Source organism: Telopea speciosissima, chromosome 10, assembly GCF_018873765.1.
Source record: "Telopea speciosissima isolate NSW1024214 ecotype Mountain lineage chromosome 10, Tspe_v1, whole genome shotgun sequence".
NCBI classification, from domain to species: domain Eukaryota; kingdom Viridiplantae; phylum Streptophyta; class Magnoliopsida; order Proteales; family Proteaceae; genus Telopea; species Telopea speciosissima.
In genome coordinates, this window is record NC_057925.1 from 60,974,174 (window position 1) to 61,002,140 (window position 27,967).

General features: G+C 41.6%; 1 protein-coding gene and 1 long non-coding RNA gene across 2 annotated transcripts in view; one reads left to right on the forward strand and one right to left on the reverse strand.

Annotated features, from left to right (window-relative positions):
• The window catches only part of LOC122643915 (callose synthase 9), a 164,340-nt gene that overhangs the window by 64,270 nt on the left and 72,103 nt on the right, over nt 1-27,967 (forward strand). Inside the window, exons 12-22 of the mRNA XM_043837490.1 lie at nt 685-761; nt 858-936; nt 1,579-1,701; nt 3,276-3,378; nt 3,466-3,589; nt 3,744-3,930; nt 4,058-4,110; nt 10,119-10,179; nt 17,150-17,231; nt 18,840-18,889; nt 20,074-20,160. Coding sequence (XP_043693425.1) covers nt 685-761; nt 858-936; nt 1,579-1,701; nt 3,276-3,378; nt 3,466-3,589; nt 3,744-3,930; nt 4,058-4,110; nt 10,119-10,179; nt 17,150-17,231; nt 18,840-18,889; nt 20,074-20,160 — 1,026 coding nt within the window. The remainder of the gene's footprint in view (nt 1-684; nt 762-857; nt 937-1,578; nt 1,702-3,275; nt 3,379-3,465; nt 3,590-3,743; nt 3,931-4,057; nt 4,111-10,118; nt 10,180-17,149; nt 17,232-18,839; nt 18,890-20,073; nt 20,161-27,967) is intronic.
• LOC122643920 lies at nt 9,778-27,739 on the reverse strand. The gene is made up of 3 exons (XR_006330196.1): nt 27,575-27,739; nt 27,296-27,298; nt 9,778-9,790 (listed from the first exon to the last, which is right to left on the reverse strand). It is a non-coding gene; the product is annotated as an uncharacterized LOC122643920 (long non-coding RNA).

Consider the following 27,967-nt stretch of genomic DNA (forward strand, 5'->3'; position numbering starts at 1 on the left):
CAAGGACAAAATTACCCCTAGGACAATTCTACCCTTGAACCCATATTACAACAATATCATACTAGCCAATGACCCAAATTTGGACGCGGTTCTCAGTCTGGGTTCCCAAACAGGTTTGTGTTGGTCCAAGGTAGTGCACCTGCATCACTAGGAAGTCAAAATACCTAGCACGTAGCCACTGTCTCCACTCCAGATGAGAAAGTATGCTCTTTCTTTTTGCCATGTGCCATTGAGATATCCAAGTTAAATTTACCTGTAGGTAAGAGGATAATATGCTGAATGTGGCTGTTGTTGAAAACCAATTATGTAAACATAAATTTTTGAATTATGTTAGACTCTAGTTGTATTTTGAAAATTGCAATTAATTTAACTTATCTAAGATTAGATGATGATGTTGATAATGATGGTCGAACAATATATTTGGGATGATTATAAGATGATGATGATGGTGATAATGATAGTCAAACAATATTTTCGCAGTGATTTGCTAAATGACACTTTCTGGTTGTTTGGCCTCCTTTCTTAACTGTTGTTAATGGTTTTATGGTATAGAATGCTGTTGCATATATTTTATGTCGTTTGTAGGGGAATTATCAATGTTATTAATTTTTAAGTCAAGGTTAATGAATCTTTATGTTTTATTGTGAAATGTAAACTTTTGATTAATATGAAGATGTCATGCAGGAAGCTGCTAACAATGACAATGGACGGGCACCTCATTCTGCCTGGAGAAATTATGATGATTTTAACGAATACTTTTGGTGAGAACTTCTTCAAAACATCTAATCTTTTTCTAAATAGTAATTCACTCGTATGATTGCTGTTCTCTATCCCACCCAAATAATTTTTTTTTCCAGGTCACTAAATTGTTTTGAACTAAGCTGGCCATGGCGCAAAAGTTCATCTTTCTTTATGAAGCCCAAACCCAGGTCGAAGGTTGGTGATTATATGTCTGTTGTGCTATAGAATGATTTATAGTTTTATATACCTCTGGTGTTTAGTTGTTTGACCTACTGTGGCACTGACAGGGTGTTTCTTTGTTTCTTTGTATTGAATATATCCGTATTCCTATCAATGTTACATTCTTTCACAACTCACTGCTTCATGCAAAATTTTGAACCAGTCCGTCAGGGCGTCATTGCACCAGTGCAAATTTATGCACCAATAACAATACTTGTTAATCCAGTAGCCTTGTGCCACATTTTTTACACTACTGGTGGTGGTATTGCGTAGCCCCAATATTTTTCAACCAGCTAAGTTTTGGTTTCTTCTCTAATCACTAAAACTTTGAATATTTCACTGGAAGTGCTTTATAAATAAAAAATAAAAAATCTCATGTTCACCATGTCTTTCTAAATATCTATTTCTTCCAAAAATTACAAAATAAGTCGCTCTTCTCCCTATCTAAGAGTAGGGATTCATTTACTCTAAATAAGGCTTTTGCTTTCTATTCTTTTTAATCTTTTGATAATTGTTCATTTACCATTTTGTATGGTAATCTTCTTCAGTTACTTTGACAGTTCCATCTTTTGCCCCCCCTTTCAATTCTCTTATGTTAATTATTTTCTTATTACACAGAATTGGCTTTCACCCAGTGGAGGTCAGGGTCGAGGGAAGACTTCTTTTGTGGAGCACCGAACGTTCCTTCATCTTTACCATAGTTTCCACCGTCTGTGGATATTTCTTTTTATGATGTTTCAGGTTTGTACTTTTCAGCTCATCTCATTTTTATTGTTTTTAAACTTCTGTATGGATGAATTAACCCTTAATTTTTCTCCAAATCTGAACTGTTTCACTTTCTTCCCTGGGTTCCATATAATGTACATTGGTAGGTGCAAGACATTTGCCTGTCCATTGTTTCCTAAAGTAACTACCTTTCTGTGCATTGTTTCCTAAAGTAATTGTGATCACTTTTTTTTAGACTTTTTTGTTGTTTTTCAACCATTTGCAACTGGTTATATGCTGTGCTCTACCGTTGGCTGAATAGAGTGATCCTATTGTGGGAGTGGTTCCTAGTTGACTTGTTGGGAACTTGTCTTGCATCAGAATCTCAATGCAGTTGCAAAAAGGCATACCCAGTATGCGAAGCTCCTGCCACTGCGGGTGGGTTCTGGGGAGGGTCATAATGTACACAGCCTTACCCTCACTTTGCGGAGAGGCTGTTTACTGACTTGAACCCACAACCAATAGGTCATAATTGAGCAATCTTACTGTTGCGTCAATGTCCGCCCTCAAGTCAACTAGGAACCAGTCCCACAATAGTATCACTCTATTCTGCCAACAGTAGAGCATAGCATATAACCAGCATCAGTAAATCAAGTACAGACTTGCCAACAAGCCAACAATAAGGTCCTGATGCTTAGGTAAACCCCAGACCTAACAGCTATACTGCCAATGACAATCAGGCACAGGGAACATAACAGCAGGGTAGTCTTAATAGCCGACAGAACTGGACAGCATCAGAATTCAGAACTCAGAAAATAAATAGAATCCCAAAATAGAAAGTAGACTACTCAGATGGACATACCTTCTCAATCGAGAATAGGGGACTCAGTGCAGAATAACACTCCCAAATTGCAGTTAAATCAGATGGTCAGATTATGAAATATGAGTGATTTTCAAAATTAGAAGTGAGAACTCAAAGTAGTTACTAGACTCTTTTGATGGGGTAAGCAGTCTAGTTGAATGTAGGGCTATTGGGATGAAATGTCTCTTCAAAATCTCAGCCAATTCTGATGGCTGGATTAGAAGTTTTGCTATGATCTCAGAATTAGAAAGTGTAACACAAAATAGCAGCTTACAACCACTAACTCAAATCAGCCAATGGATCAATCTGAATCTTCCATCGGAGAGAAGGCTGGGGTGGTGATTGACCTTGCAAAATATGGGCTGCATCTGATGGTTGGATCTGGAGATCCTTGGGCTTGAAGTCTGCTGAAATAGAAACGCCAGAACAGTAGATGGAGAAAACAATGGGACAATATTGTACTGATCAACAGCAACAAAGTTGATGCAGATATATCACCAAAAGAATGGGAATAGTTCTATGGTTGGGTTGTATACATGTTGGGCCTTTGATTCCATGGGTTTTCAAAGTAATAGGATACTCAAAATTGCACATATTAGTCCATTCTTGGTTCAGTTTGATGGTCTGGTTTGTTGCTGGCTTTCTTGTTCTTCTGAACTACATCAGATTCAGTTTGGAGTTTCTGATTTCATTTTTTTTTCTTTTTTTTGCCATATGGTTTTTTAAAAATTTCTTCTTGTTTTACCAGGGACTCACCATCATTGCCTTCAACAAAGGGCAGTTCAATAAGAAGACCATAAAACAAGTTCTGAGTCTTGGCCCAACATTTGTGTTAATGAAGTTTTTTGAAAGTAGGTCGCTCTTTTCATTGCACTGCATGAGGATTGTGGTACTTTTGATTTTACCTGTCTTCTTGATCTGTGCCTTTTATGATGCAGGTATCCTGGATATTCTTATGATGTACGGAGCATATTCTACAACACGACGTCTTGCTGTTTCTCGAATATTTCTCCGTTTCCTCTGGTTTATTGCTGCTTCAGTCTTCATTTCATTCCTTTATGTGTAAGTTTGTATTTCCTGCTTTGAAATTACTTACCCAAAACTTCTTTTTTTTTTTGAATTAAAGTACATGCATCTGCTGCTTTTTGGACATTTTCATTATTGGATGATTAGGTAGTTTCTTGATTACTTGTCCGTCTCTATTCTCTAATTTCAGCAAAGCTCTTCAGGAGGATATTAATAATTCAACTTCAGCAATTTTCAAGATATATGTCTTTGTTATAGGCATTTATGCTGGTGCTCAGCTTTTCTTTAGTTTCCTTATGCGAATACCAGCATGCCATATTCTGACTAATCGTTGTGATCGTTGGCCTGTTATTCGCTTTTTTAAGTGGATGCACCAGGTTTGCACTTTATCGTTTTGCCATGTTTATGTATACTTAGTTTCTAAAAACTACGTGGTAAGATCTTTTCTATTTTAATTTGGTGGTATTTTGATCTCATGAGTTTGTCTTACATTTTATTTTTAAGGAACATTACTATGTTGGACGCGGGATGTATGAAAGGCCAACTGATTTTATCAAGTAAGGGGCTAGAGCTCTCTTTTCCTTGGATCCTTCCATATGAATTTAGTGTTCTTCTTCGATATTAGTTACCTCATGACTTCAATTTTGGACTTTTTGGTGCATGGATTTGGGGTGGGTTTGGGTTGATCAGTAAAAGAAAGTTAAGAGAAAGTGGGTCAGTTCTAAATTGCAAATTAGACAAATAGGACAGCTGAACATAAAAAGCTAGTCAAAATACCAGTCTTTGTCTGGCTTGCTGCTATTGAAGCGAACAAAAAAGGAAAAAAAAAAAACCTTACCTACATGTGGTGCTATTTTTTCTGAAGACTGTTCCATACATGGCTCTTTGAAACTTTAAATTTTAAGCCATGCATAGCTTAGGCCTTGTATCAAGTATGACCTCAAATAGAGCTGATTGGAGGGCAAGGGTCGATGCCGCTGACCCCATTTTGTTGGGATAAGGCTGAGTTGTTGTTTTTGTTTGCTCTTATGTGCAAGGATTTGTTTCTCCTTGTGAATCTAATATCTGGTTGTGTGGACCTTAATGGCTATCATGGGCTTGTTTCAGGATAGATTGAAATACCAAGTGTAATGTCCTGACTCATTCAGAATTTTAATTTGGATGGGCTGAATGCTGACCATGGTTGGATAATTAGTAGAGACTCTCTTGAGGGTAGGCATTAAAAGGTCTTAGGTTATGGAAAATAAGGGTTGAAGGGATATGGTTCTAAGAAAACATGTGACAGGGGTTTGGTGTTGAGTTGTTGACTTGGGCAAAAAAAAGCCAGTCTGTGGGTTTATAAGGAAAATTATCAACATAAAGTAATGCTTCAATGAGATCTTTGTGTGACTGTACCCTGTTAGAAGCAAAATCTTCCATCCTGGAAACCTTAAAACAGTCGGCAAGATACATAAGAACACCAAAGTAAATTAAAGGAAATATTTTCAGACCGCAAAACATTAGTGGCACTGCAAATGTGCTATGGTTGTCCCCCTGTGCTTACATTTGAACTCAACTTCTTTTTGTCACATTGCTCCTCCACATGTTCATCATAGATTGGTGATGACTCCCAGTCAATTGAACTGACTTCTGAACTAGCTAATGGGAGAAAAGAACACAACAGCTCTTTTGATGCATCTTGAAATGAAGAAATTGAAACTGGTCCTCATTGTTTCACCGGCCGACTTCTTCCATGAAGCTAGAATGTGTGTTTTTTTTACTGCTGGTATATCATCAAATATCTGACTTGCAGTCCCATAATATTGATTATAAGTTGGTGGCATAGTCTACGCTGCTGGTATTTATCAAACAGTTGATCTGCAGGCTGTAAGGTAATGCAGCACAGCCTAAGTTGGGACTGGCTGATGTACAAGGAAAGGTGGTGGGGAATTGGTTAAAATTGATTAGGGTCTTAAGAACTAGAAGAAATTAGAGGAATAATAAGAAATTAGGTGCAGTATTAGGCTCGTGAACGTTTCCTGTGAACAGTAACCGATAATAACAATTGGGAAGAGCTTTGAGGTTTTAAAATTGAATAATAGCAAAAAAAGTCGCAGAAAACAGGATATAAAATAATGGAAACAAATAAGAGGATTATGTGAAACTGGAGCAGCAAAAAGATGGAAAGAAGTGATGTACAGATGTGATGTTGGACGGGACATAGAAACTGAGTTATTGAGAGAAATGAAAGGAAGAAGAAGAATGACCGAAATCGGAGAAGAATACAATAATTGTTAGAAGAAAAGAAGAAGAGTACAGTAGCCAGGGTACTTATGCTCATAGGAGCTCTCAAAATCCGATTCCTATCACAACAAGTGGTGACCATATCAGTATGTGATGTTTTCATTGTTATCATGTCAGCACACTGAGAAGTGTAAGAGGAGCTGTGGTGAGTGTACAATACAATGGGCAGAGATGCAATTGGTGATGTGATAATGTTCCAATGAACGGATGATATAGCAGCAGACAGAGTGTCCATGCAATTGCAGAGGCTTCCTGTGTTATGGCAAGTGGCAGTGAGATGGCTAGGGTGGCATGTCTCTGTTGGATTAACTGGAGAATCAGCTGGTGGTAGGGAGCTGGACTGGTACAGTTGGCACCATCATGAGTTGACACGTCCTGAAGTATCCATGATAGCAAACACTCTCACAAATGTGTTTGGCATTATGAGGTGGCAGTTTCATGTCCTGGAGTGCATAAGATGAAGTTACTTGATGGTGGATGCTTTGGTTGAAGTGAGATGAGTTGCAGATTTTTCATGTCAGGGTAGTAAATTAATTGAGTTGTATCTTCTCATTTGTTGGTTGGACCATGAAATGGTAAACATGAGATTTGAAGGAAATTAAGTAAGCTTTCAGTCAAAAAGTTCCTTTAACTCTGGCAAAACAGGTGGGTCGATGAACTCTAACACTGCCCCTACTTCATGCCCTCTCCCCTTCCAGCGGCCCCTGCCGCTGGTATCCCCTCCCTCTCTTCCTCCCTTACTCGTTCTGTAAGCTCTTCTCTCCACCATTCCACCAACCCAGCTTCACCACCTCCACCTCGACCTCCTTCATCACCACCCCCCATCTCCACCCCTGCTCGCCTCACCACACCTCCACCTCTCCTGGTTCACCTTGGAAATCTCTCTTTGACCCTGCCCCCCCTCCCTCCCTGTGATGCATAGTTCAAAATCTCGACGAAATGTCGTCGAAATCTCGAATAATTTGGTCGAGCCTAAATGAAATGGTACTTCGAAATGAAAAAAAAAAAAATTCGAAAATTCCTGTCTAAAAATGCACCGTTTCCTCGTAAGTTCGGTTATTTCAGCGTTTTACACCAAAATGGCTTAGCAAAACTCAGAAAAAATACAATGTTTTTGCGAAATTTCGGTATGTCGGAAATTTCGGTCTGGCTGAAATGGCCTTCTGAGACAAGATTTAATACTATGCCGTGAAGGGCACTCTCTTCACTTCGTTCCACCCTCCGTTATTGACGACTCTAAGGTCGGATTTTGCCCCAAGGGTCTCCTTGATGATGAAATCTCTAAATGGCATTGGTATCTGGTCGGTCACTTTCTTGGCAAACGACCTCCTTTCCATGTGGTTCAGACCTCTCTTCAAAAACGATGGAAAGGAGGTCGGTTGCCAAGAATGTGACCGACTAGATAACAAAGCCATTTAGAGATTGTTAAGACTTCTCTTCAAAAACAATGGAAAGCTGATGGAGTTTTCTATACTTACCTGCTAGCAAACAGTATTTTCATCTTCCGTTTCTCCAACAAAGACGACAAGCTCCGTGCCTTAGAAGGTGCCCCTGGCAGATTGGCAAGAAATCCATCTTCTTGCAAAATCAACGTCAAATCCATACCTATTTGGATTACTCTCCCAGGACTTCCGCTCCACTGCTGGTGTCCCTCTGGCCTTAACATTGTGGGTTCGATTATTGGAAAACCTCTCTACTTGGATGAGCATACCAAGCGCATGGACCGTCTCTCCTATGCAAGGATTCGTGTTAAAATCACTACTGATTTTCCTCTGCCTTTGTCACCATTTTGGAAGAAGATGGCCACTCTTTCACGTAGAGGGTCCTTTATGAATGGCTTCCCCTCTTCTTCCGCTCATGCAAGGTATGCGGCCATTCTTTTGAGCTTTGCCTCCCTGCTGCAGACAAGACTTCTGGCACTCTAGAGGTTCCAGCTGACTCTTCAGCTGATCTTCTCCCCAACTCTGTCACGCTTGCTAGTGGTGGTTCGAGCGATGGCTCCATCCCTTTAAACCCTCCATCAGTTGTTGGTGTTGTTTTGAGCTATGTTCGCATGCTTTCTGAGACGAAGAACTCCTTGGAACCCTCTCATGGCCGGAGAAGAGTCAAGAACCACTGCTCTAGGAGAAGAAATCCGTCCTCCGGCGACCTGTCTTCTGACCCGCCGGTCAATAGAGCTCCATCCTTTGGCCACAACAGGTTCGTGGTTCTCCAAGACATCGATCTTGATGCTGATAGCGATTTGTCACCTGCTCCTCCTGAGCCTAGGGTGACTTTACTGGATTCTTAGGCTTCTCCTGTAGATCTGCGGAGCTTCAGTATGCCGTCCCTCTGCAACCCTCTGCAACCCATACCTTCCACTTCTATACCCCTGACTCCATCTCCCGCTTTGCCAACCCCCTCTGTCTCTCCCTTTCCAGCTGTGGTGCCCCTTGACCAACCAGCGTCCCCTGTTGAAATCACATTCTGTGATTTTATCTAAACACCAACCCCTTTTAGCTCTTCCTTCCTTTTTTACCCCTGCCCCCTGCTCCCTGCTTCTTACCCCCATTTCACTTATACCACGTGACAAACCCCCTTCTTCCTGTTTTATCCCTCTCCTTTCTCGATCTCACCACCTCGACCCGACTCAACTTCACTTCTCTCCCTCTACCACTTTTAACCCCCACCCTTCCTCCACTCGAACCCAACCCGGGGACCATTTTAAACCCCTCAGCTCTTCTCCTATCCGCTCCCAGGGTGTCTATTTACCCCTCCAATTGCCAGCTACCTAGACCCCCTTCCTTGGTCTGTTACTCTGTTACCTCCCTCTTAAGGAATACCGTCTTCGCCCTAGGAGCACTCCCCTTGCTTCTCGTCTGAGCTCCTCCAAGTTTTGGTTGCCCCCCTTCTTCCTCCAAATGATTCCTTGGACCATCTGGAATGTCCGTGGCCTCAACGCCCCGACCAAACAATCTGATATTCGTTGCCGGCTAAAGTTTTCAAAATCCTCTCTTTGTTGCCTCTTGGAAACTAAGGTTCTTGAATCCAATTCGTCCCGCATTGTCTCCTCTATCGCCCCTTCCTAGTCCTTCCTATCCAACTACTCCCACTCCCCCAACAATCGTAATTGGGATCAAGAATCACTCGAAGTAATCACTCATTACTCTGGTTATGGGAATTATAGACTTCACTCTAGGTTCAACTTTGTCAAGATCTTAGAAAATTGATATTAAAATTCCTATCAATTATAGAAGCATATCCCACAAGTCCTTTTTATGTAATTGTGGTCCTAGCTGTAGCTGTCAAGACGTTGCCTAGGCGTCCAGGCTCTTTCTTGGGTTCAAGCAGACAGCTCGCCTTGTTAACACTTCACAAGTTTACATTGATTTATGTTTATTGTTTTGTTTTGTTTTTTTTTTTTTTTGGTGCTAAATATGCTTATATTTTATTCTATGTTTTGTTTATTTTATACTGGTTTTCTCATATTAGGTCATTTACTTGTATAATTATATCATATGCATTGATATCATGGATTTATGGCACGGTATTGGATTGGTTATCAGCCTATTCCAAAACCGATACTCATACGTATCGGCCATGTTGGGCCAGATCCGACGATTGTCCCCCTAGATTCTGGTCCTTTCTTTAGTATTTTGCCCCCAAAACCATGGTAACACCAATCCGATATCGGTCAGGGATCGGTATTGGTATCGGTGTTGGCCGATATGACCAAACCGACACCAATTCCTAAAACTGTGATTGATATGGCTAGTATGATGCATATAAGCATAATTATATAAAATATTCATTGCTATTTACATATAGAAACATACTGCATGCTTAGGGTGCCTAGACGTGCTCCTTTTTGCTAGGCACCCGTCCAACGCCTTGGGTTGCCTAGTCGCCATGACAGCTATGGTCCTAACACAACGTAAGTGAGGACACAAATATACCCTAAACTGAATTTTATTTCTGAATATATTTATATAGAAAAGAATTTTTTGAAAGACTGCTTCATCCAACCACTCTATATGGGTTTTTATGGAGTTATCCAGTTTGTTTCAATATAAATATGAAACTTAAATTTATGCTATTATTCATTTTTTAATTCTTTCTTGATGCTTCGACTTCCTATTTGCTTTGAATATAGACAATTTTTTTAGTTCATATTTATGGCGAATATCCAATGTTGTCATTATTTTGTATTAAGGTCCATGTTGTGGTTCTGAATTCTGATATTTTAAGGGTTTTTTTTTTTTAAATTTCTAATAGTTCTTTTGTGACATTGTTTCATATGCAGGTATGTGCTTTTCTGGGTGGTGGTTTTGGGTGCAAAGTTTTCATTTGCCTACTTTCTCTTGGTAAGTGATCTTTTATTATTGGTAAAATTACTGTCCCCTCCCCTATATTTCACTTAAAAGACAGTCCCCTCCCCTGCATATTGAATATTCATTTAAATCCAAAAATAACCTTATATTGTATGATATTCCAAGATTACCCTCCCTAATAATAAGAGAACTAAGTGAAACAAAGAACTTCTTCGTTCGAACCCATGTGATTGAGGCTGATACCCTCCCAATATAATCCACTAAATATTCTTTCCGATGGCGGTATTGTGGACTCCAGGATCAAAAGAGAAGAGGTTTCTCAGAATAGGGTTCCATGCCGTCTCTTTTGGCTAACCAGGAGGTCTCTCTCCTCGTTCAATGGCTCGGCCATAGGAATATCGAAGAACTTGTCTTGGTTCCACAGTATATTATTGAGGAATTTCTCCCAGAGAATGGAGTCCCAAAGGACCAAGTTACACTCTTCAATATTAATGGTGATTCCCTCAACAGCCCAAAACACGCTTCCCATCATCAATAAGAAGCTCACCTCTTACCTATGCTACAACTTTCTTATCGCAACTCAGAGATTGAGGGATAAGCCAACGGAGTATTGGAGGGTTTGAAGGTTCACCGAGATGGGAGTAGAGGTTTTAAAGAAGAGGAGAGAAGGGTAGGCACTAATGGTTTAGGGTGATGGCTGAGGCGGCGATGCTTGGCTGCGAGTACAGGTCATTGCAAATGATGTTATTTCTGAGAGCCACATCGATCCCTGGATCTGATTCACCAATTGAGGTTCCAATCTTGGTACCAACAGAGGATTCAATTTCAACTCTATTCTTCGACTAAGTCCAGGATGGGTAAGAAAATAGAGATGGAGATAAATATGGGGGAGTAGATGAAATGGGGTTGCGGCTGGTTGCAGCAAGAGATAGGGTAGAGGAGGAGAAGAGGGACACGTTGAGGATGCAGGGTGCGGCGGCTAGTGTCAGAGGAGAAAAATGGGTTGCAGGTGAGGGAGAGAGGAAAATAGAAAAAGAGAAAATGGGAACAGGAGTGGTTGTTTCAGGTATAAATATAGGAAGATAGAGAATAGAGAATGGTGTTGATGGATTTGGGTCTTGGGACTGGGTTGCAGTGTATAAGAAATAAAAAAAAAAGATCAGAGAAGATATGAATTTTCTGCTGGGTAAAGAAGATGGGAGATGGAGATGAGGGCTTGGGTTTCAATTTCGTATGGAGAAAGAGATTGGTTTACAGGTTTAGGGTATCAAAGAAGAAGAAAAAGAAAAGAAGCAGAGGAGAAGAAGAGGGTTTGGTTGGTGGCTGCCATGGAGTTTGGAGGTTTGAGCTGGGTTTCCACATTAGAAAACGGAGAAGATGAGAGATGAAGGAGAAGGAGATGATTCAGTGGGTTCGGCCTTTGTGGAGGAGAAGAAGTTGGGGATTTTGTGGCTGCGATAGTTAGATGGGTGGAAAAGATGGGTTCGATCATTGATGAGTTTCAATCCAAGAAGAATCTTTCCATTTTATGACGACAGTGCTCTGACGTTAGTGTAAATTTAAATAAAGAAGAAGGAAGAAGAAGAGAGGAGAAGGAAGAAGAGAAACTGCACAATTGGGGTTGCAGCCGTGAGAGTAACTGCCCCCAAAACATAATATTAAATAGGTTAACACATAATAACCCACAAAGACAAAAATACCCCCAAATAGAGGAATCGTGAATAGGGGCTGACGCTAGCCTATTCACGACTCCCCCTAACTCCTAACACTCCCCTTCAAGCTGGAGCATAGATGTTAATCATGCCCAGCTTGGTACAAATGTAATTCACTCTCATTCTTCCCAAAGACTTGGTGAACAAGTCAGCAAGCTGCTCCCCAGTGCGAATATGGCGAGGGGAAATAATCCCTTGCTGCAGCTTCTCACGAACAAAATGACAATCTACCTCAATGTGTTTCGTTCTCTCATGAAACACTGGATTCTCAGAAATATGAATAGCAACCTGACTATCACACCACAACAGCATAGGAGAAGCATCACCAAATCCAAGTTCAGTCATCAACTGTTTAATCCACATTAGTTCAAAAGTGCCATGAGCCATGGCCCGATACTCCGACTCTGCACTAGACTGAGCTACTACAGTCTGTTTCTTGCTCTTCCATGAAACTATGTTCCCTCCAACAAAGACACAGTAGCCTGAAGTAGACTTTCGATCAATAGGAGATCCTGCCCAATCCGCATCAGTAAATCCTTCAATCCTTCTGTGACCATGATTAGAATACAAGAGACCACGCCCTGGATCCTTCTTAATATATCGCAGCACCCTTATAAACGCCTCCCAATGAGCTGTCCTAGGGGCGGACATAAATTGACTCAGCACACTGACACGAAAGGAGATGTCAGGTCTAGTCACAGTCAAATAGTTGAGTTTCCCTACAAGCCTTCGATACTTCTCTGGATCATCAAGAACAGCCCCATCCTCTACCATGAGTTTCACATTTGGATCCATAGGAGTATCCAAAGGCCTAGATCCCAGTAATCTTGTCTCTGAGAGTAAATCGAGCACATATTTTCGCTGTGAGAGCGAAATCCCTTTCCTTGATTGAGCTACCTCAATACCCAAGAAGTACTTCAGTTGTCCCAGGTCCTTAGTCTGCAATTGCTGTCCCAAATATGTCTTCAAGCTCTCAATACCTGAAGAGACATCCCCTGTAATAACAATATCATCTATATAAACCACCAAAAATATCTTCCCTGCATTTGACTGCCTGAAAAACACTGAGTGATCACTCTCAGACCGAGTCAAACCAAACTCTAGCACAACATCTGTAAAGCGGCCAAACCAAGCTCGCGGTGACTGTTTCAGCCCATACAAAAATTTCCTTAGCTTACACACCTTACCAGACTCCCCCTGAGCAACAAAACCAGGAGGTTGCTCCATATACACCTCCTCAAGGAGGTCTCCATGCAAGAACGCATTCTTGACGTCTAGCTGAAATAACGGCCAATGATGTGTAGCAGCCAAAGAAATCAAAATGCGGACAGAAGTAAGCTTTGCAACCGGAGAGAAGTATCCAGATAGTCCACACCATATACCTGGGCATAGCCCTTAGCAACAAGTCGGGCCTTTAACCGAGCCACAGACCCATCTGGATTAACCTTTACCACAAATATCCAGCGACAACCAATTGCAGACTTACCAGATGGTAAAGAAACAAGATCCCATGTCTGATTGTCCTTCAGAGCAGATAACTCCTCAGTCATGGCAGCCCTCCACCCAGGGTGAGCCAAGGCCTCTACCACCGACTTAGGAATAGGATAACTGTTAATGGTAGACAAACAAGCATAGGACACAAAACGATCAATAGGGTGTTGGGTACAACTTCGAACCCCCCCTTACGGGTAGCAATAGGAACATCAAGATCAGAAATAGGAGGTACAGTAACAGAGGAGGAAGTACCTGAAGTGGGATCTGAAGGCGAGGATAACGTGGTAGATGGTGCTGCCTGGGTACTGTATCTCTCCATAGGTGTAATGCGATGTGTCGGTGCATTAGGTGGGTGACGACGAAAAACAGCCAGTGGTTTTGTTGGAGGTGGCACCGGAGGCACAGGATCCTGCACAGGAGAATAAGTATCGACAACATAAAGAGGGAGATCATCGTCCATCTCTGAAGGAGGCAGCGAGGATGGAACAAATGGAGTGGATTCAAAGAAGGAGACATCAGCGGTAACAAAGTACTTGCGCAAATCAAAAGAATAACACTGGTAACCCTTTTGGGTTTTAGAATACCCCACGAAAAGACATTTAAGAGCTCTAGGATCCAACTTAGAGCGACCAGGACGATGATCCCGAATAAAACAAACACACCCAAAAATACGTGGTGGTAAGACAAACAACTGATGGGAAGGGAACAACAAAGAATAGGGAATGCCACCACCCAAAACAGAAGAAGGCATGCGGTTAATAAGATAACACGCAGTCAAAACAGCATCAGCCCAAAAAACCTTAGCCACTTTCATCTCAAATAAAAGAGATCGAGTAACTTCCATCAAATGTCTGTTCTTCATCTCAGCTACACCATTTTGTTGAGGTGTATCCGCACAAGAGGACTGATGAATGATCCCATGTTGAACCATAAACTCATTAAAGGGATCAGAAAAATATTCTTTTGCATTGTCACTTCGAAGAACTTTCAAAGAAGTCGTAAATTGATTCTGAATTTCAAGCACAAAAGTACAGAAAATGGAAAATAATTCAGAACGATCCTTCATTAAATAAATCCAGGTAACTTTGGAAAAGTCATCTACAAAAGTGACAAAGTAACGAAAACCCAACACAGAAGTAACAGGACACGGACCCCACACATCAGAATGAACTAAAGAAAAGGGTTGGACAGCCCTGTTACTGACTCGAGGGGGATAACTTACACGGTGAAGTTTCCCAAACTGACAAGACTCACACTGCAAACTAGAAAAGGACTGAAACCGACCATCTAAAATCTTCGAACTCTGCAATGAAGGATGACCCAAACGACAATGAATCTGAGGAGGAAGTGCCACACTCGAACATGCCACAGTGGATGCGTCGTCAAGAAGATACAGTTCCTCAGATACGCGACCTCTACCAATCGTCTTCCTCGACTGGAGATCCTGAAACTCACAATAATCTGGAAAAAAGGTAACCGAACAATTGTTAGCTTTGGTAAATTTTCGAACAGATAATAAATTGAAAGGAAATTTGGGCAAGTAAGAAACGGAAGACAACAACAAAGAGGGGTAACATGTACAGTGCCTGTACCCCTAACTTTAGCAAGAGACCCATCGGCTAACACAACATTGGAAGAAGATTCATGAAACGAAGAAAAAATATCTGATGCTCTAGTCATATGGTCCGAAGCACCTGAATCAATGATCCAGGAACGAGAAGTAGATGATAGGCATGCAAAAGCATTACCTGGCTGAACTAGGGTAGCAGTGGAGAACTGAGATGACTGAGAATTCTGAAATTGAGTAAACCGCTCATAGTCTTCATCAGACACAGTCACTGTTTTACCCTCAGGCTTAGGAGGGGTAACCACCGGATCACTGCTGGCTGAATTTGCAAACTGAGGTGGTTTACCATGAAGCTTCCAACAAAAGCGTTGAATGTGACCAGCTTTGCCACAATGATGATAAGTGCGCACCTGTCCTGAAGTCTCTGAAGTACCTGGTGTGGGTGCTTTACTATTCCTTGACCCACGACCACGGCTACCACCACTGCTGCCCGTACCTGTCCCACCACTGGACCCACGGTTGGGAAAGGCTGCAAGGGCTGAACTCTCATTACCATGAGTGGAATCTTGGCTGTTCTCACGAGAAACCCGTAAAAGTCTTGAAAAAGCTTTTGAAAATGTGGTGACTATATCCCCACCGAGGATTTGAGACCGTACTGGCTCAAATTCTTTTCGAAGTTCACCCAAAAATACCATAACAGCCAGCTGCTCTCGCTGTTGCTGCATCTCTTTCACATCAGATGTGATAGGAAGAATGGAATTCAGCTCCTCATATAGTCGCTTGAATTTAGGAAAATATTGGGTTACAGTCGGAGTCTTTTGATCCACTTTATAAAAAGCCTGGGACAGGTCATAAATTCGAGACAAGTTGTCCTTCCCAGAATAGAGGACATTCAAGTAGTCCCATAACTCCTTTACTGTGTCAATGTGAGTAACCAGGTCTGCAATCTGATTATCCATTGAGTTCAACATCTGACTCAATATCCTTGCATCCACCGTATCCCGTGTCGCATCTCCTTCAGGTTTGGCTTTGTGAGATGATCCTGTTGATCATGCCCCGTCAAGGCCAATCGAACCACCTTTGTCCATTGCTGAAAATTAGAAATCCCTTCAAGTTTTCTTTCGGTAATACGATGAGAAGAGGAGGGCAGCTCAGTCACAGTGGTCTTTGCATCACCCATGCTTCACCACACAAATTAAATCTTCTCAGAGAAGTCCCGGACAGATTGAAACAGATGGACAGCAAACACTTCTGAAATTATAAACAGTGTAGCCACAACCAACAGACACCAGCCAGCAGCAAGCAATAACCACCAAACAATAAACTCACAAAACCTGAATCGATCTCACCCTTGGCATACTCCACCAAACAATAAACTCACAAAACCTGAATTGATCTCACCCTTGGCACATACCTAAGATAAAGCCAAAAATTTGAGACCAAAACAGTCTTCACTCCATCCAATTTCTTCAAACACATCCACAAACAAGGAGAAAAAGACCTAGTTCTTAATTTATGCCATGAACTAGTCTTCAAACAGTTCCAAAATATCCAAAATACAGCATAGGGTGCTGCACCCCTTCAAACAGAAAAATAAGAGAAGCCGAGAGTCCTTCAAATCTTCAAAAACTTGTCAATCTTCAATTGTAGGCTGTAGGAAGGAGACAAGGAGATTCACGAATGCTGTAGCAGTGTCTAACCTTGCTCTGATACCATGTAAATTTAAATAAAGAAGAAGAAGGAAGAAGAAGAGAGAAGAAGAGAGGAGAAGGAATAAGAGAAACTGCACAATTGGGGTTGCAGCCGTGAGAGTAACTGCCCCCAAAACATAATATTAAATAGGTTAACACATAATAACCCACAAAGACAAAAATACCCCCAAATAGAGGAATCGTGAATAGGGGCTGACGCTAGCCTATTCACGACTCCCCCTAACTCCTAACAAGCAAGGGCAATACCGGTGGTGAAGGTGGCGATGTTTGGTCACTTAGAGGTGCAGAGGGATGGGGCGGGTGGAGTTGTAGGAGGAGGAAGAAGAAGAAGAAGGGGTATGAGGTTAGAGATGAGGGTGTTATTGTCTTTTCATTGCATTTCTAACACCGTCAGCCAATATGGGTATGGTCAATATGCAGGGGAGGGGACAGCAATTTTCCCTTTATTATAACCTTTTATTCTCAGGATTCCTTTTGTTGTTTTTCTTTAATAATGCCTTTTTCATTGGTTTATGCAGATCAAGCCGTTGGTGACACCGACACAAGCTATAGTAAACTACACTGATTTACAGTATTCATGGCATGATTTGGTATCCAAACGTAAGCATGCATCATTTTATCTAATGTGGATTTATGTTTATGATATTCTTCTTTTCTGTAGCTGTGAAGTTTGAGTTAGTTTATTTTAGTTTGAGTGCATCCCTGCTTAATCACTTCAAATTGTAGTTTATGAAAAAATCTTTTTCACATATATCTTGTCAACTTAATGTTGATTTTTAGTGATGTTTCTTTCATGATTGGTCCTTTGGATGACAAAATCTTGTTCTTTAGCCGTCTGGGATGTGGAAACTTTTTAAGTGATGTTTCTTTCATGATTGATCCTTTGGATGACAAAAATCTTGCTCTTCAGCTGTCGGTTGTGGAGAACTTTTTAAGTGAAAAAAATTAAGGGTTGTTTTTAACAGTTGACTTTAATTGAATCACTCTAATGGATGAGTTTGGCATTTTAATTGGGTTCACGTTAATAGGTTGAGTAACTCCATCCGCTAACTGCAGAAATGCCACCTCCCTCACTCCCAACTGCCCAACAGAAATATCCTGTGATTAGGGACGGCAACAGATGGGGTAGGTCTGGGTAATGGTCTTACCCTTACCCTTTTAGATATGTAGGACGTATTTACCCGATCCTCTAAGGATTTGCTCCAGCCCTTACCTTAGTGTGCATGAAAATATTTCTATTACCTGGTGGGTAAATCATAAATGTGTAAGGCAGGTGAAGCCAAACCCCAAATTAATTATTGTAGATTATGAAAATGCTTCCATATATTTATTTTTATTTACATAATTTGAAAATATTCCAGATTCAGAATAACTAGAATTGGGCTTCACCGTGAAGATGGTTAAGGAGTCAAATAAAAGAACTTGAATGCCACAAGTCAGTGGCCAAACAAAAATTCCATAAACGAGATGTATCCATCTAGGTAGTTGGATTTAGACACTAAAACACAAGTCAGGGTCTCTTGACCAATTTACTGAGGCAAAGGATTTAAAACTCTATGAAAGGACTGGGAGGTCTGGAACAGAGTTTACCAAATCAGCTCGGGGGTTGGCTTCTTGGAAGGTCAAAGTTGAATAATCTGTTTTGCACTTCTCCTTGAAGATTTAGTGGATACTACTAATAGGGGGGGTATAGATTGAAGAAGAAGAATGAAGAATGACAATGAAGAAGAAGATGAAACCCTAACCATGTTTCCAAATTAAAATTAGAGCTTGAAAACGGAGAAACACTTACTGATATATTGACATGGGTACTCCAGGGGTGCATGAAGTGTTTGGGTAACGGAGATCATAAGTGACACAGCGCACATCTTATTAAATCTCAGTTGAGAAGTTCAAATGTTTAACTGCTATTGTATCTCATTCTGAGATGATTTTCTTTGTACAAATTACATTATATACATAGTGGAAACTTTTTCGGTTTCGTAAAATTATGTATGTATTACTTTAATTTTGTACCAATCTTCCCAACAGTTGTGGGTTGTATTATATACACATGGTTTCATTTGTGTTCTCACATATCTTTTGACACGCTTTGTTTGGTACCTTGGAGGTGCATTTTCTGAGGGAAAACTTGTTGGCTCTCATCCCCCCTCCCAAATAAAATTTAGGGATTTATTTGATTTATTAAACCATTTCTTATGCCTGCAGATAACCATAATGCTCTGACAGTTGCTACCTTGTGGGGCCCAATATTTGTTGTAAGTGTGATTGATTGTACTATAGCTTTCACATTTTGAATTTGTTTCGCTCATATTACTGATAGAATGCTTAAGATATCAAAGTTTTTCAGTCTGTGGTGATTCTGGTGTACAGTCAAGTATTTCATATATGGTACATGGTTTCATTTCGTACTGGAGTTATGATTAATGCTAAAATTTGCAATTTATTCCATTCTTTACTGATGAAGTATTGGAAATTGAGATTGACAACTTGGTCTTCTTGGACCTAGGATTGAACTACCAATACCTATTACCCTTTGTTTAATGCAGTGGTGGACACACTTTTTGCCCTGCAGGAGTTTGGGAGGAAACAAAAGTTTGATTCAACATGGCGCTAAGACTGTAAATGAATCCCCAAATACTGATAATAGAAAAAAGAATTAAAAGATAGAGGTCCAGGACACTTGATTCACTCCTATCCCCCTGTTTATTGGCTTGTTGACTCTTTATGTTTTTTGTATGTTGAATTGGATGTGGAATCGGAATGATTCTGTTAAATATATCTTACTTGTATGGGGCAGAATGTTGGGCATTTAATAAGTGTCATATTGAGAAGCTTTGTGTAGCAGAGATGAGGATGTTAAGATGGATGTCCGGAAAAACTCAGAAGGATAAAATAAGGAATGAACATATTAGAGCTTACTTGGGAGTTGCCCCAATCAATGACAAGCTTCGAGAGTGCTTTTAAGGTGGTATGGTCATGTCCAACGGAGGCCTAGGGACGCCCCAGTAAGGAAGAGTGATATGATCAGAATTGAAGGAACTAAAAGAGCTAGGGGCAGGCCAAAAATGACCATAGGAGAAGTTGTGTGGAAGAACATGCATAGTCTAGGTCTTGAACCAAGTATGACCTCAGATAGAGCATATTGGAGGGCAAGGATCCATGTACCAGACCCCATTTAGCTGACCTGACTTGTTGGGCTGTGTCTCTTTCCTCTTATTTTCATCTTCCATTTTCCTTTTATTTTCCATCTTTCGTATGTCATTGTCCATTTTTCTTTTCTCATCTCATTTCCCATCCCTCTTTCCCCATCTCTTTGCTCACCTTGTTTTGTCTTGATCTATGTAGCCAACCCCATTAAGTTGGGATAGGGCTGAGTTTGTTGTTGTTGTTGTAGTTTGTATTGTTGAACTTGCTGAATCATTTTTTTTTTTTCCTGCAGATTTATCTCCTAGATATTCATGTGTTCTACACAATTATATCGGCTGTTGTGGGATTCTTGCTTGGGGCAAGGGATCGTTTGGGCGAGGTAAATGACTTTCTATGTTAGGATTTAGGATTTATTGATTAACATCAAGCAGACTATTCAAATTATGGGAATTTGGAAAGGTATTTTTATTTTAAATCCGCTCTTTGAAGCTTTTAAAAGTTATCATTTTTTATTATGTAATAATAGTCCACCTTGGCATTCCTAAGAATGTTCTTAAGATTTTCATGTCTTGTTTTGCCTACACATGTGTGTTAAAGATTCACTTTGTCTTCCTATTTTCTTTGTGTGTGTGGCCATGAGTGAATCGTGTGGCCTTTTGAATTTTGGGTTTGTGGAAGGCTAGGCTTTATATGCTGGTTTTCTAGTGGCTATATAATTATGAGGCGCTACTTTTATGGAGGGCAGTTGTAGCTGGAGGTGCTCCAGAAATGACATGGCCCCTGCGGGGAATGATGTGGGATCCACGTGTGTAAAATGGTATTTGGACATACATGGAATCTATGGAAAATATTGGTCACACTCACAATGATCATGTTCATTTAAACAACTCGCAGTTTGGAGGTCCATTGCTTGGAAACTGATGCCGAGTTCCAGCGGAAGAAAGAAGAGGAAGAGAGGCTGTATGAATATAATGAAAACCAGGGTTTATTTGTGGCTTGTCGTTCATGGTTTGAACCAATTTCTTGACTGAACTTGTGGTTCGGTAGTTGGTTCATGTAAATTGTGAGGGTCACTGAGTCCTATTTCTTTTGTTCCTCTATTATTATAGTAGTGTGGATGGAATAGGACATTATGAGTCGGGACCTGTGTCCGTTACAGTTTTCTTTATTTATTATTTAGTGTTTCGGTTGTTTTAGGATATTTCAAACTTAGCCGGCGGCTGGAAATGTTAGATTCAATTTTATATTCTGTTTGTTTTCCTTTTCAGCTCTATTTAATAGCTGTACTATTACATAGAGCTGAAAAGGAAAACAAACAGGAGCTCTATTTAATAGCTGTACTGGGCGAAAAGTAGACACAGCTCTCTTGGAAGGAGATGAAGTTTCCTGAGCTTGCCGATGATCTTCCTCCTCTCCGGTTGCTTTCTCTGGCCGTCTTTCTCTTCTGTTGGTGATTGAACCGTGCAGACTCCTGCTTCTGCCACCCCTTCAACTCCTTCTCCCTCTTGCCCCTCTCTCCCTCCATCTGGTCAGCCATCATCCTGGTCTTCTCTTCTTGCACCTGATGCAGGTCCCCTCCCTGATGCTCTTTCTCTCCATTTCGTTGCCCTTGCCTCAGTCGGCTCCTTTAAGGTGGCTCTTTGCCCCCCTGACTTCCTTGATTCCGAATCCATACTCTGGGAAAATTGTCTCGTTGGCCACTTCCTTGGCTCCAGGCCTCCCTTCCATACTATCAAGCTTTCTCTCTCCAAGCAATGGAGAACTCAGGGTACTAACACCTTCCTCTTGGATAATGGTTTCTTCATTTTCAAGTTCTCCTCTGATTCCGACAAGGTTCGTGCTCTTGAAGGAGGCCCTTGGTTTGTTGGTAAGAAGCCCATCTTCTTGCACCAATGGCACCGTCACCTGCAGCTCCGGCATGTGGACCCTTCCTCCATCCCTCTCTGGGTTACTCTCCCTGGTTTGCCTCTCCACTACTGGTGTACTGATGGCCTCAGTACCGTTGGGTCTGTCCTGGGCACCCCCCTCTTTTTTTTTTGTAAGAACTCGGAGGAAAGACAGGCTGGCTTATGCGAGAATCTGCATTGAAGTTTCTGTGCTTGACCCTTTGCCTTCTCTTATTACGGTGAAAGAGGGTGATCACTTATCCTTTGAGCAGGAAGTCCATTATGAGTGGAAGCCTCCTCACTGTGAGTTTTGCAAAACTTTCGGCCATGGATCCCAGCTTTGTTCCCCTGCGGCCCCTTGTTAGCTCTGGCCCTGATCCCTCGGCCGTTGTAGTCGAGCCCTCTGGACTTCCCAAGCCCAACAAGGAATTTTGATCTGTTTCAAGGGGAAAACTCCGAACCAGATTCAGGCGCTGGAAATCTCACCGGAAAGTCAAGGAGACGTTGGATCATTCTGCTGGACAACCTTTTCTCTCTGATCAGAACAGGTTCAGTCTGCTGAGCCCTGCTTTGGACGATGTTGACTCTGTCCTTGACTCGTGCCCCGAAAAGCTACAGTTTGGTGTTATTCCTCATAGCAGGTCAAGGATGTCAGCGAATCCTTCTGAAGCCCCTTCCATTCTTGGCTCTGCTGACGAAGATACTTCCGTTGTGGTATCGCTGCCGCTGATCTCCTTTGGAATAGGCTCCTTGGCTTCTTCTGCACTTTTGGTCGACCGTCTGGAACCGGCTTTGGCTCCGTCTGCAAGTCTTGTTCCATTGGCTTCGCCTGCGAGACTTGGCACAGCGACAACTTTGGCCTTGGCACTGCCTGCTTTATCTACTTTTGATGTGGGCCCTACCACCTTTGACCCATGCTGTTCTACTGGAGCTCCTTTGGAATCGTCTACCTTAGCCACTCCCGAACCTGGGTTGGACCCTCCACTCTTAAACCACCTCCCCTCTTAGCCTCGGGTCATTGGGTCTCTAACCGGCCTATCTCTCTTAACCCGGCTTCTTACCCTTCTCCTTCACCCGACATCTCCAATGTTCACTCTTCCAGCTCCCGCATTGCTCCCCCACAGTTGCAAACCAGTACTTCCCCTCTTAGCAGTTCTTACCGAAGACGCCACCGTAGTGAATCTCGTTTCAGGTCGGTTATGTCCTGGCTTCTTAATGAGCCTTTGCTGCCCTTTCCCCCTCTATCCAAATGATCCAAGGCTTTGTTTGGAATATAAGGGGCCTGAATTCCCCCTCCAAGCATGCGGCTGTTCGATCTAGGCTTCGCTCTTCTAGAGCAAACTTTTGCTGTCTCTTAGAAATCCATATAAAAGATCCTAACTCTGGTAAAATTCTTAGCTCTATTGCCCCTGGCTGGTCCCTTCTCTCCAATTACTCCCATCATCCTAATGGCCGCATTTGGATTCTTTGGGATCCTTAAAAAATTTCCATATCCCTCTTGTCCTCTTCCTCCCAATTCATTCACCTCTCTTTTTCGGACTGTCTGGGGCATCCTATTTCTTTTTTTACTGTAGTCTATGTTCTCAACACCGCTTCTCTTAGGTCCCCCCTATGGGCTGACCTCCGTTCCGTAGCTAGTCAAATTGGGTCCAACCCTTGGGGCTTGTGTGGTGATTTTAATGTCATTAGATATAGCTTTGAAAAGCAAGGAGGAGACCTCTTGGCTATGGAAGCTTTAAACTCCTTCAATGAGTGTATAGAGGATATTGGTGTGAATGACCTTAGATGGTCTGGTCTCCGCCTAACTTGGAGCAACAAAAGGGCAGGAATTCACCGCTTCTCTTGTAAGCTTGATAGGGTATTGGTCAATGAAGAATGGCTCTCAGCTTTTCCTTCTTCTCATGCTTCCTTTGCCAACCCGGACATCTCTAACCACTCCCCCGTCCACCTTGTTATTCAGCACCTCACTTCCTTTGGCCCTAAACCCTTCAACTTTTTTGACATGTGGTCCTCCCATCCATCCTTTCTTTCCACAGTGCAAGAAGCTTGGGACAAACCTGTCTTTGCTTTTCCTACCCCTTTCATTGCCTTCTCCAAAAAGCTCCGTAATGTCAAGGATGCCCTCAAAGATTGGAACAACATAACCTTTGGCAACATCTCCCAGCAGGTCTTGGATTGTAAGGATAGGCTTGGGTCTATTCAAGTTCGGCTGCAGTTGGACAGCTTCAACAGTGCTTTAGCTGAAGAGGAGAAAGTGATCTGTCTTGAGCTCACCTCTTTGCTTGCCCGTGAGGAAAGTTTCTTGAAGCAAAAGTCTAGAATCAAGTGGTTAGACCTGGGGGACTCCAATTCAGCTTACTTCCATCGCTCTTTGAAAGCCCGTGTTAATGCCAACTCCATTACTCAGCTCATAGCCCAGGATGGCTCTATTGCCTCAACAGTAAAGGATATTAAAGACTTGGCTGTTCAGCACTTCAAAGGTATCTTTAACTGCTCTCAGGTGGTCTCCTCTCCTCTCCCGAATGGCTTACTTAACAAGTTCATCCCCTTCGTGTTTTTTGATTCTTTGAGCTCTATTCCTAATGAAGAGGAGATCGTGGCAGCCATCCATTCTCTCAAGGTTTCTAGTGCTCTTGGTCCGGATGGCTTTAGTATGGGCTTCTTTTTAGCTGCCTGGGACATCATCAAGTTGGATCTTGTTGCTGCCATTGTTAGCTTCTTCTACAATCCTAATCAAGTCAAAGGTATCAATCACACTTTTCTTTGCCTCATTCCCAAAAAGGAGGGTGCTTCTGCCATGAATGACTTCAGACCCATTGCTCTTTGTAATCTGTTGTATACGTTTATTGCCAAGATCTTGGCTCGAAGGCTTAAAAGTGTTGTGGATCAGCTTGTTAGTGATAACCAATCGGCCTTCATTCCTAGAAGAAACATTGCTGACAACATTCTTCTCTGTAATGACATTGTTAGAGGGTTTGAGAGGAAAAATCATTCTCCTGCTGTCCTCCTCAAGATTGACATCAACAAGGCTTTTGATTCTATAAGGTGGGACTTTGTTGGCCAAGTGTTAACCAACATGGGCTTCCCTTTGATTTTTGTCAACTGGATTCAGGTTTGCATCTCTTCCCCAAAGTTTTCAGTGTTAGTTAATGGCAGCTCTGCAGGTCACTTTGAAGCTAATGTGGGAATTCGGGAAGGGTGCCCCCTTTCCCCCTACTTATTCACTTTGGTCTTGGAAGTCCTCTCAAGGAAAATTCAAGTTTGCACTGATCAGCAGCTCATTGCCCCCTTGCCGAAGTGTAAAGCCCTCAAGCTAACTCACTTGGCTTTTGCTGATGATTTGATGATTTTCTCTAAGGCTTCCATTTCCTCCTTCGAGGCTACTATGCACTGTCTTCAACATTTCCACGAGCTCTTAGGCCTTCACATCAATCCTACAAAGTCTCTTATGTTCTTTGCTGGTGTTTCTGAGCTGGACAAAATTGCTTTCCTTGACAATTCTGGTTTCCAAGAGGGCTCCTTTCTTGTCAAGTACTTGGGTCTCCCTTTGATTCCTGCTAGGCTTTCTGCTCATCACTGTACCCCGATGCTTGATCTCATTAGGAAGCGGCTTCAGTTATGGAAAGGAAAGCTTCTTTCTTATGCTGGCAGACTGGTGCTTATCAGATCAGTTTTGGAATCCTCTTATATCTATTGGTCTGGGATCTATGGTCTTCCTCAAGCCACTATCAAATCTTTGGAATCTCTTTTGGCTTCCTTTCTTTGGAAGGGCAATGATTCTTCTAGATTTCTGCCTCCTATTAGCTAGGCAGCTGTGTGTTTGCCTAAGAAGGAAGGAGGATTGGGCATTAGAAGAATCAGAGAAGTGAACTCGGCTGGTATCATCAAGCTAATCTAGAAGATTGTTTCTAAAAAGGAAAGCATCTAGGTGGATTGGATTTACTCGGGTCTTCTTCGTCAGGATTCCATCTGGACGGCTTTAGCGACAGCTGATTCTTCTTGGGTTTGGCGCAAGATCCTAGAGTCCCGTCACCTAGTGCTTCATGCCATTCATTCTCTTATTGGGGATGGCTTCTCTTCCTTCCTTTGGCTGGACCACTGGCACCCAAGGGTGATTCTCCTCCACTTGGTTACCCCCAGAACCATTTATGCTTCGGGCCTTCACAGACTCTCCTTGGTGGCGGACATTTTAGATCCGAATGACTGGACCCCTCCTGTTACCTCCTCTCCGGAGCTGAGGGTTTGTCCTCTATTTTTTGTTTTGTTGCTCCTCTTCGGAGGCCCTGTATTTTTTTTCTCTCTTCGGTAATGAATTTCTTATTCACCCAAAAAAAAAAAAAAAAAAAAAAGCTGTACTGGGCATAGCCCTCCCCATGATTTGCTTAATGGAAGTAGAAGCTTTTCAGTTCAAAATGTGTGGATTTCAGATCCCAAGCACATATGTGGATTTCAGGTGTGGCTCAGTGGATTTCGAGTGTTACTCTGCTGTCGATTAAGCAGGTAATCTGGTGGATTTCAGATTAAATGGATTATTGATATTCTATTTTCTCTCAATTCTCTCATCGAAATCAGATCTGAGAAACCCTATCAATTTGAAGATTCCTACCAAAAAAACATTCTCCAAACCTCTATTTCTAGTTTTATTTTTTTAACTTCTGATTTCTGCTACTGTTCGAGGTTTTCTTTCTTTGTTTAATCACTAAATCAGAACATTCTAGGCACATGCTACTGTTTTGGAACCTGAAGCTTCCTGTTATCGATTGTACTATTCGTCCTGAATTTCCAGTCTCCTACTTCGATACTGAAACTATCATAATTCTGAATCTAATCATTGAAATTCTTTCAAATTTTGATAAGAAATCCCCTTCCCTGTTAGGCCACTCGATCAGAATTATCTGGCCATCAGACCTTTTTTAACTTCCTATTCAAAACTTATCCTTAATCTAGTTTTGGGTTCCAAATCCCTGCGATTCTGGTTTTTTAAGGGATTTTTGAATTCCTAGGACGTAAGTGATTTAGAACCCCATTAGAAATACCAGTACATTGTTTCAAGGAGATGGATATATATATTTTTTTGATAGATAGATAAAATTTCATTAGAAAAAGATTACATTGGGGAATAAATACACTGGTCAGTCATTTTTTATAAGTAGATTGATGTTTCTTCTCACTAAAAGGTTTAAAATGCTCTTTTTTTTTTTTTTTTTTATAATTTATGGGGGTAGAGTGTTTTGCATCCATCTTGGAGCCAAGCCTTGCCATGTTTCTCATGTCTCTCGTACTCACGCAATGAGGTTGTACATTATGAGCTTATGAGCTATGATGGTTGGAGGGGTGTGGTATTGATGCAGGGCATCCACCAGCCAATAGGCCAGCATGCCTATTCTCCAAGAAATACTTGCGCAGGCTCAAGCCCAAGCCCAGCATAAATTTCGGCCCAGGCTGGCCAGGGCATTTCTGGCCCTGCGGTTCTGTTGATGGGCATCTAGTGGCCTTGCTAGGAAGCTACTATAATATTTCTTTAGTAATCTCCTAGTTTCTAGTGCTTGATTTTTTGTATTCCAAGACATGTTTATGAGTCTTTTCATATATCCTAGGCTTATTTAAGAGTCCTTTAGAATTTCTTACTGTCTTTTAGAATTCCAAGAGTTAGTTAATTTTCTTGGTTTATGTTTCTATGTATTGGAGGTGGGTTCAATTTTGGGTTTAGTTTTCTATGTCTCGGGGGTAGATTTCAATGTCTATGATTTTTTTCATGCATGGGGTATTCCAAAGGGGTTTTAGAATTCTAAGAGTCTCTTTAATGTTATTTTGCTGTACTTAAGGTTTTCACCTCTATATAATGCAAATCTTGGATGCTCTCAAAAGTAGCCATCGAATTTTACAACATACTATCTGAGTATTTACCTGTGTGACTCAAGTGTGCTTAGGTGAGACTCCTACAGCGAGGCAACTAGTTGGACTCTAGCTTGCCAAGGTTATGTGTGCCTAGGTGGGACTCTATGGCTTGGCAACTAGTGGGACTCTAGGCTGCCATCTATCTATCTTCATCTCCAACTATCATCATTACCATCATCCTCATCTTCTCCGTTATTCATTTTCATCACCATTGCAGGTATCTTATTTTAAAATTGGATAATATTCTGTTCCAGAATTTGTCCTAGTGTGATAGCCTTCCTAGGCTACATCATTTCTAAAATCCAAGATTGCTTAAATCGGATTTATATTGGTGGGGTTATGTTTCGGTCAAACTTAATTTGGTGTGCGAATGCTTTCAAAATCACTTTGAATGAAAATATC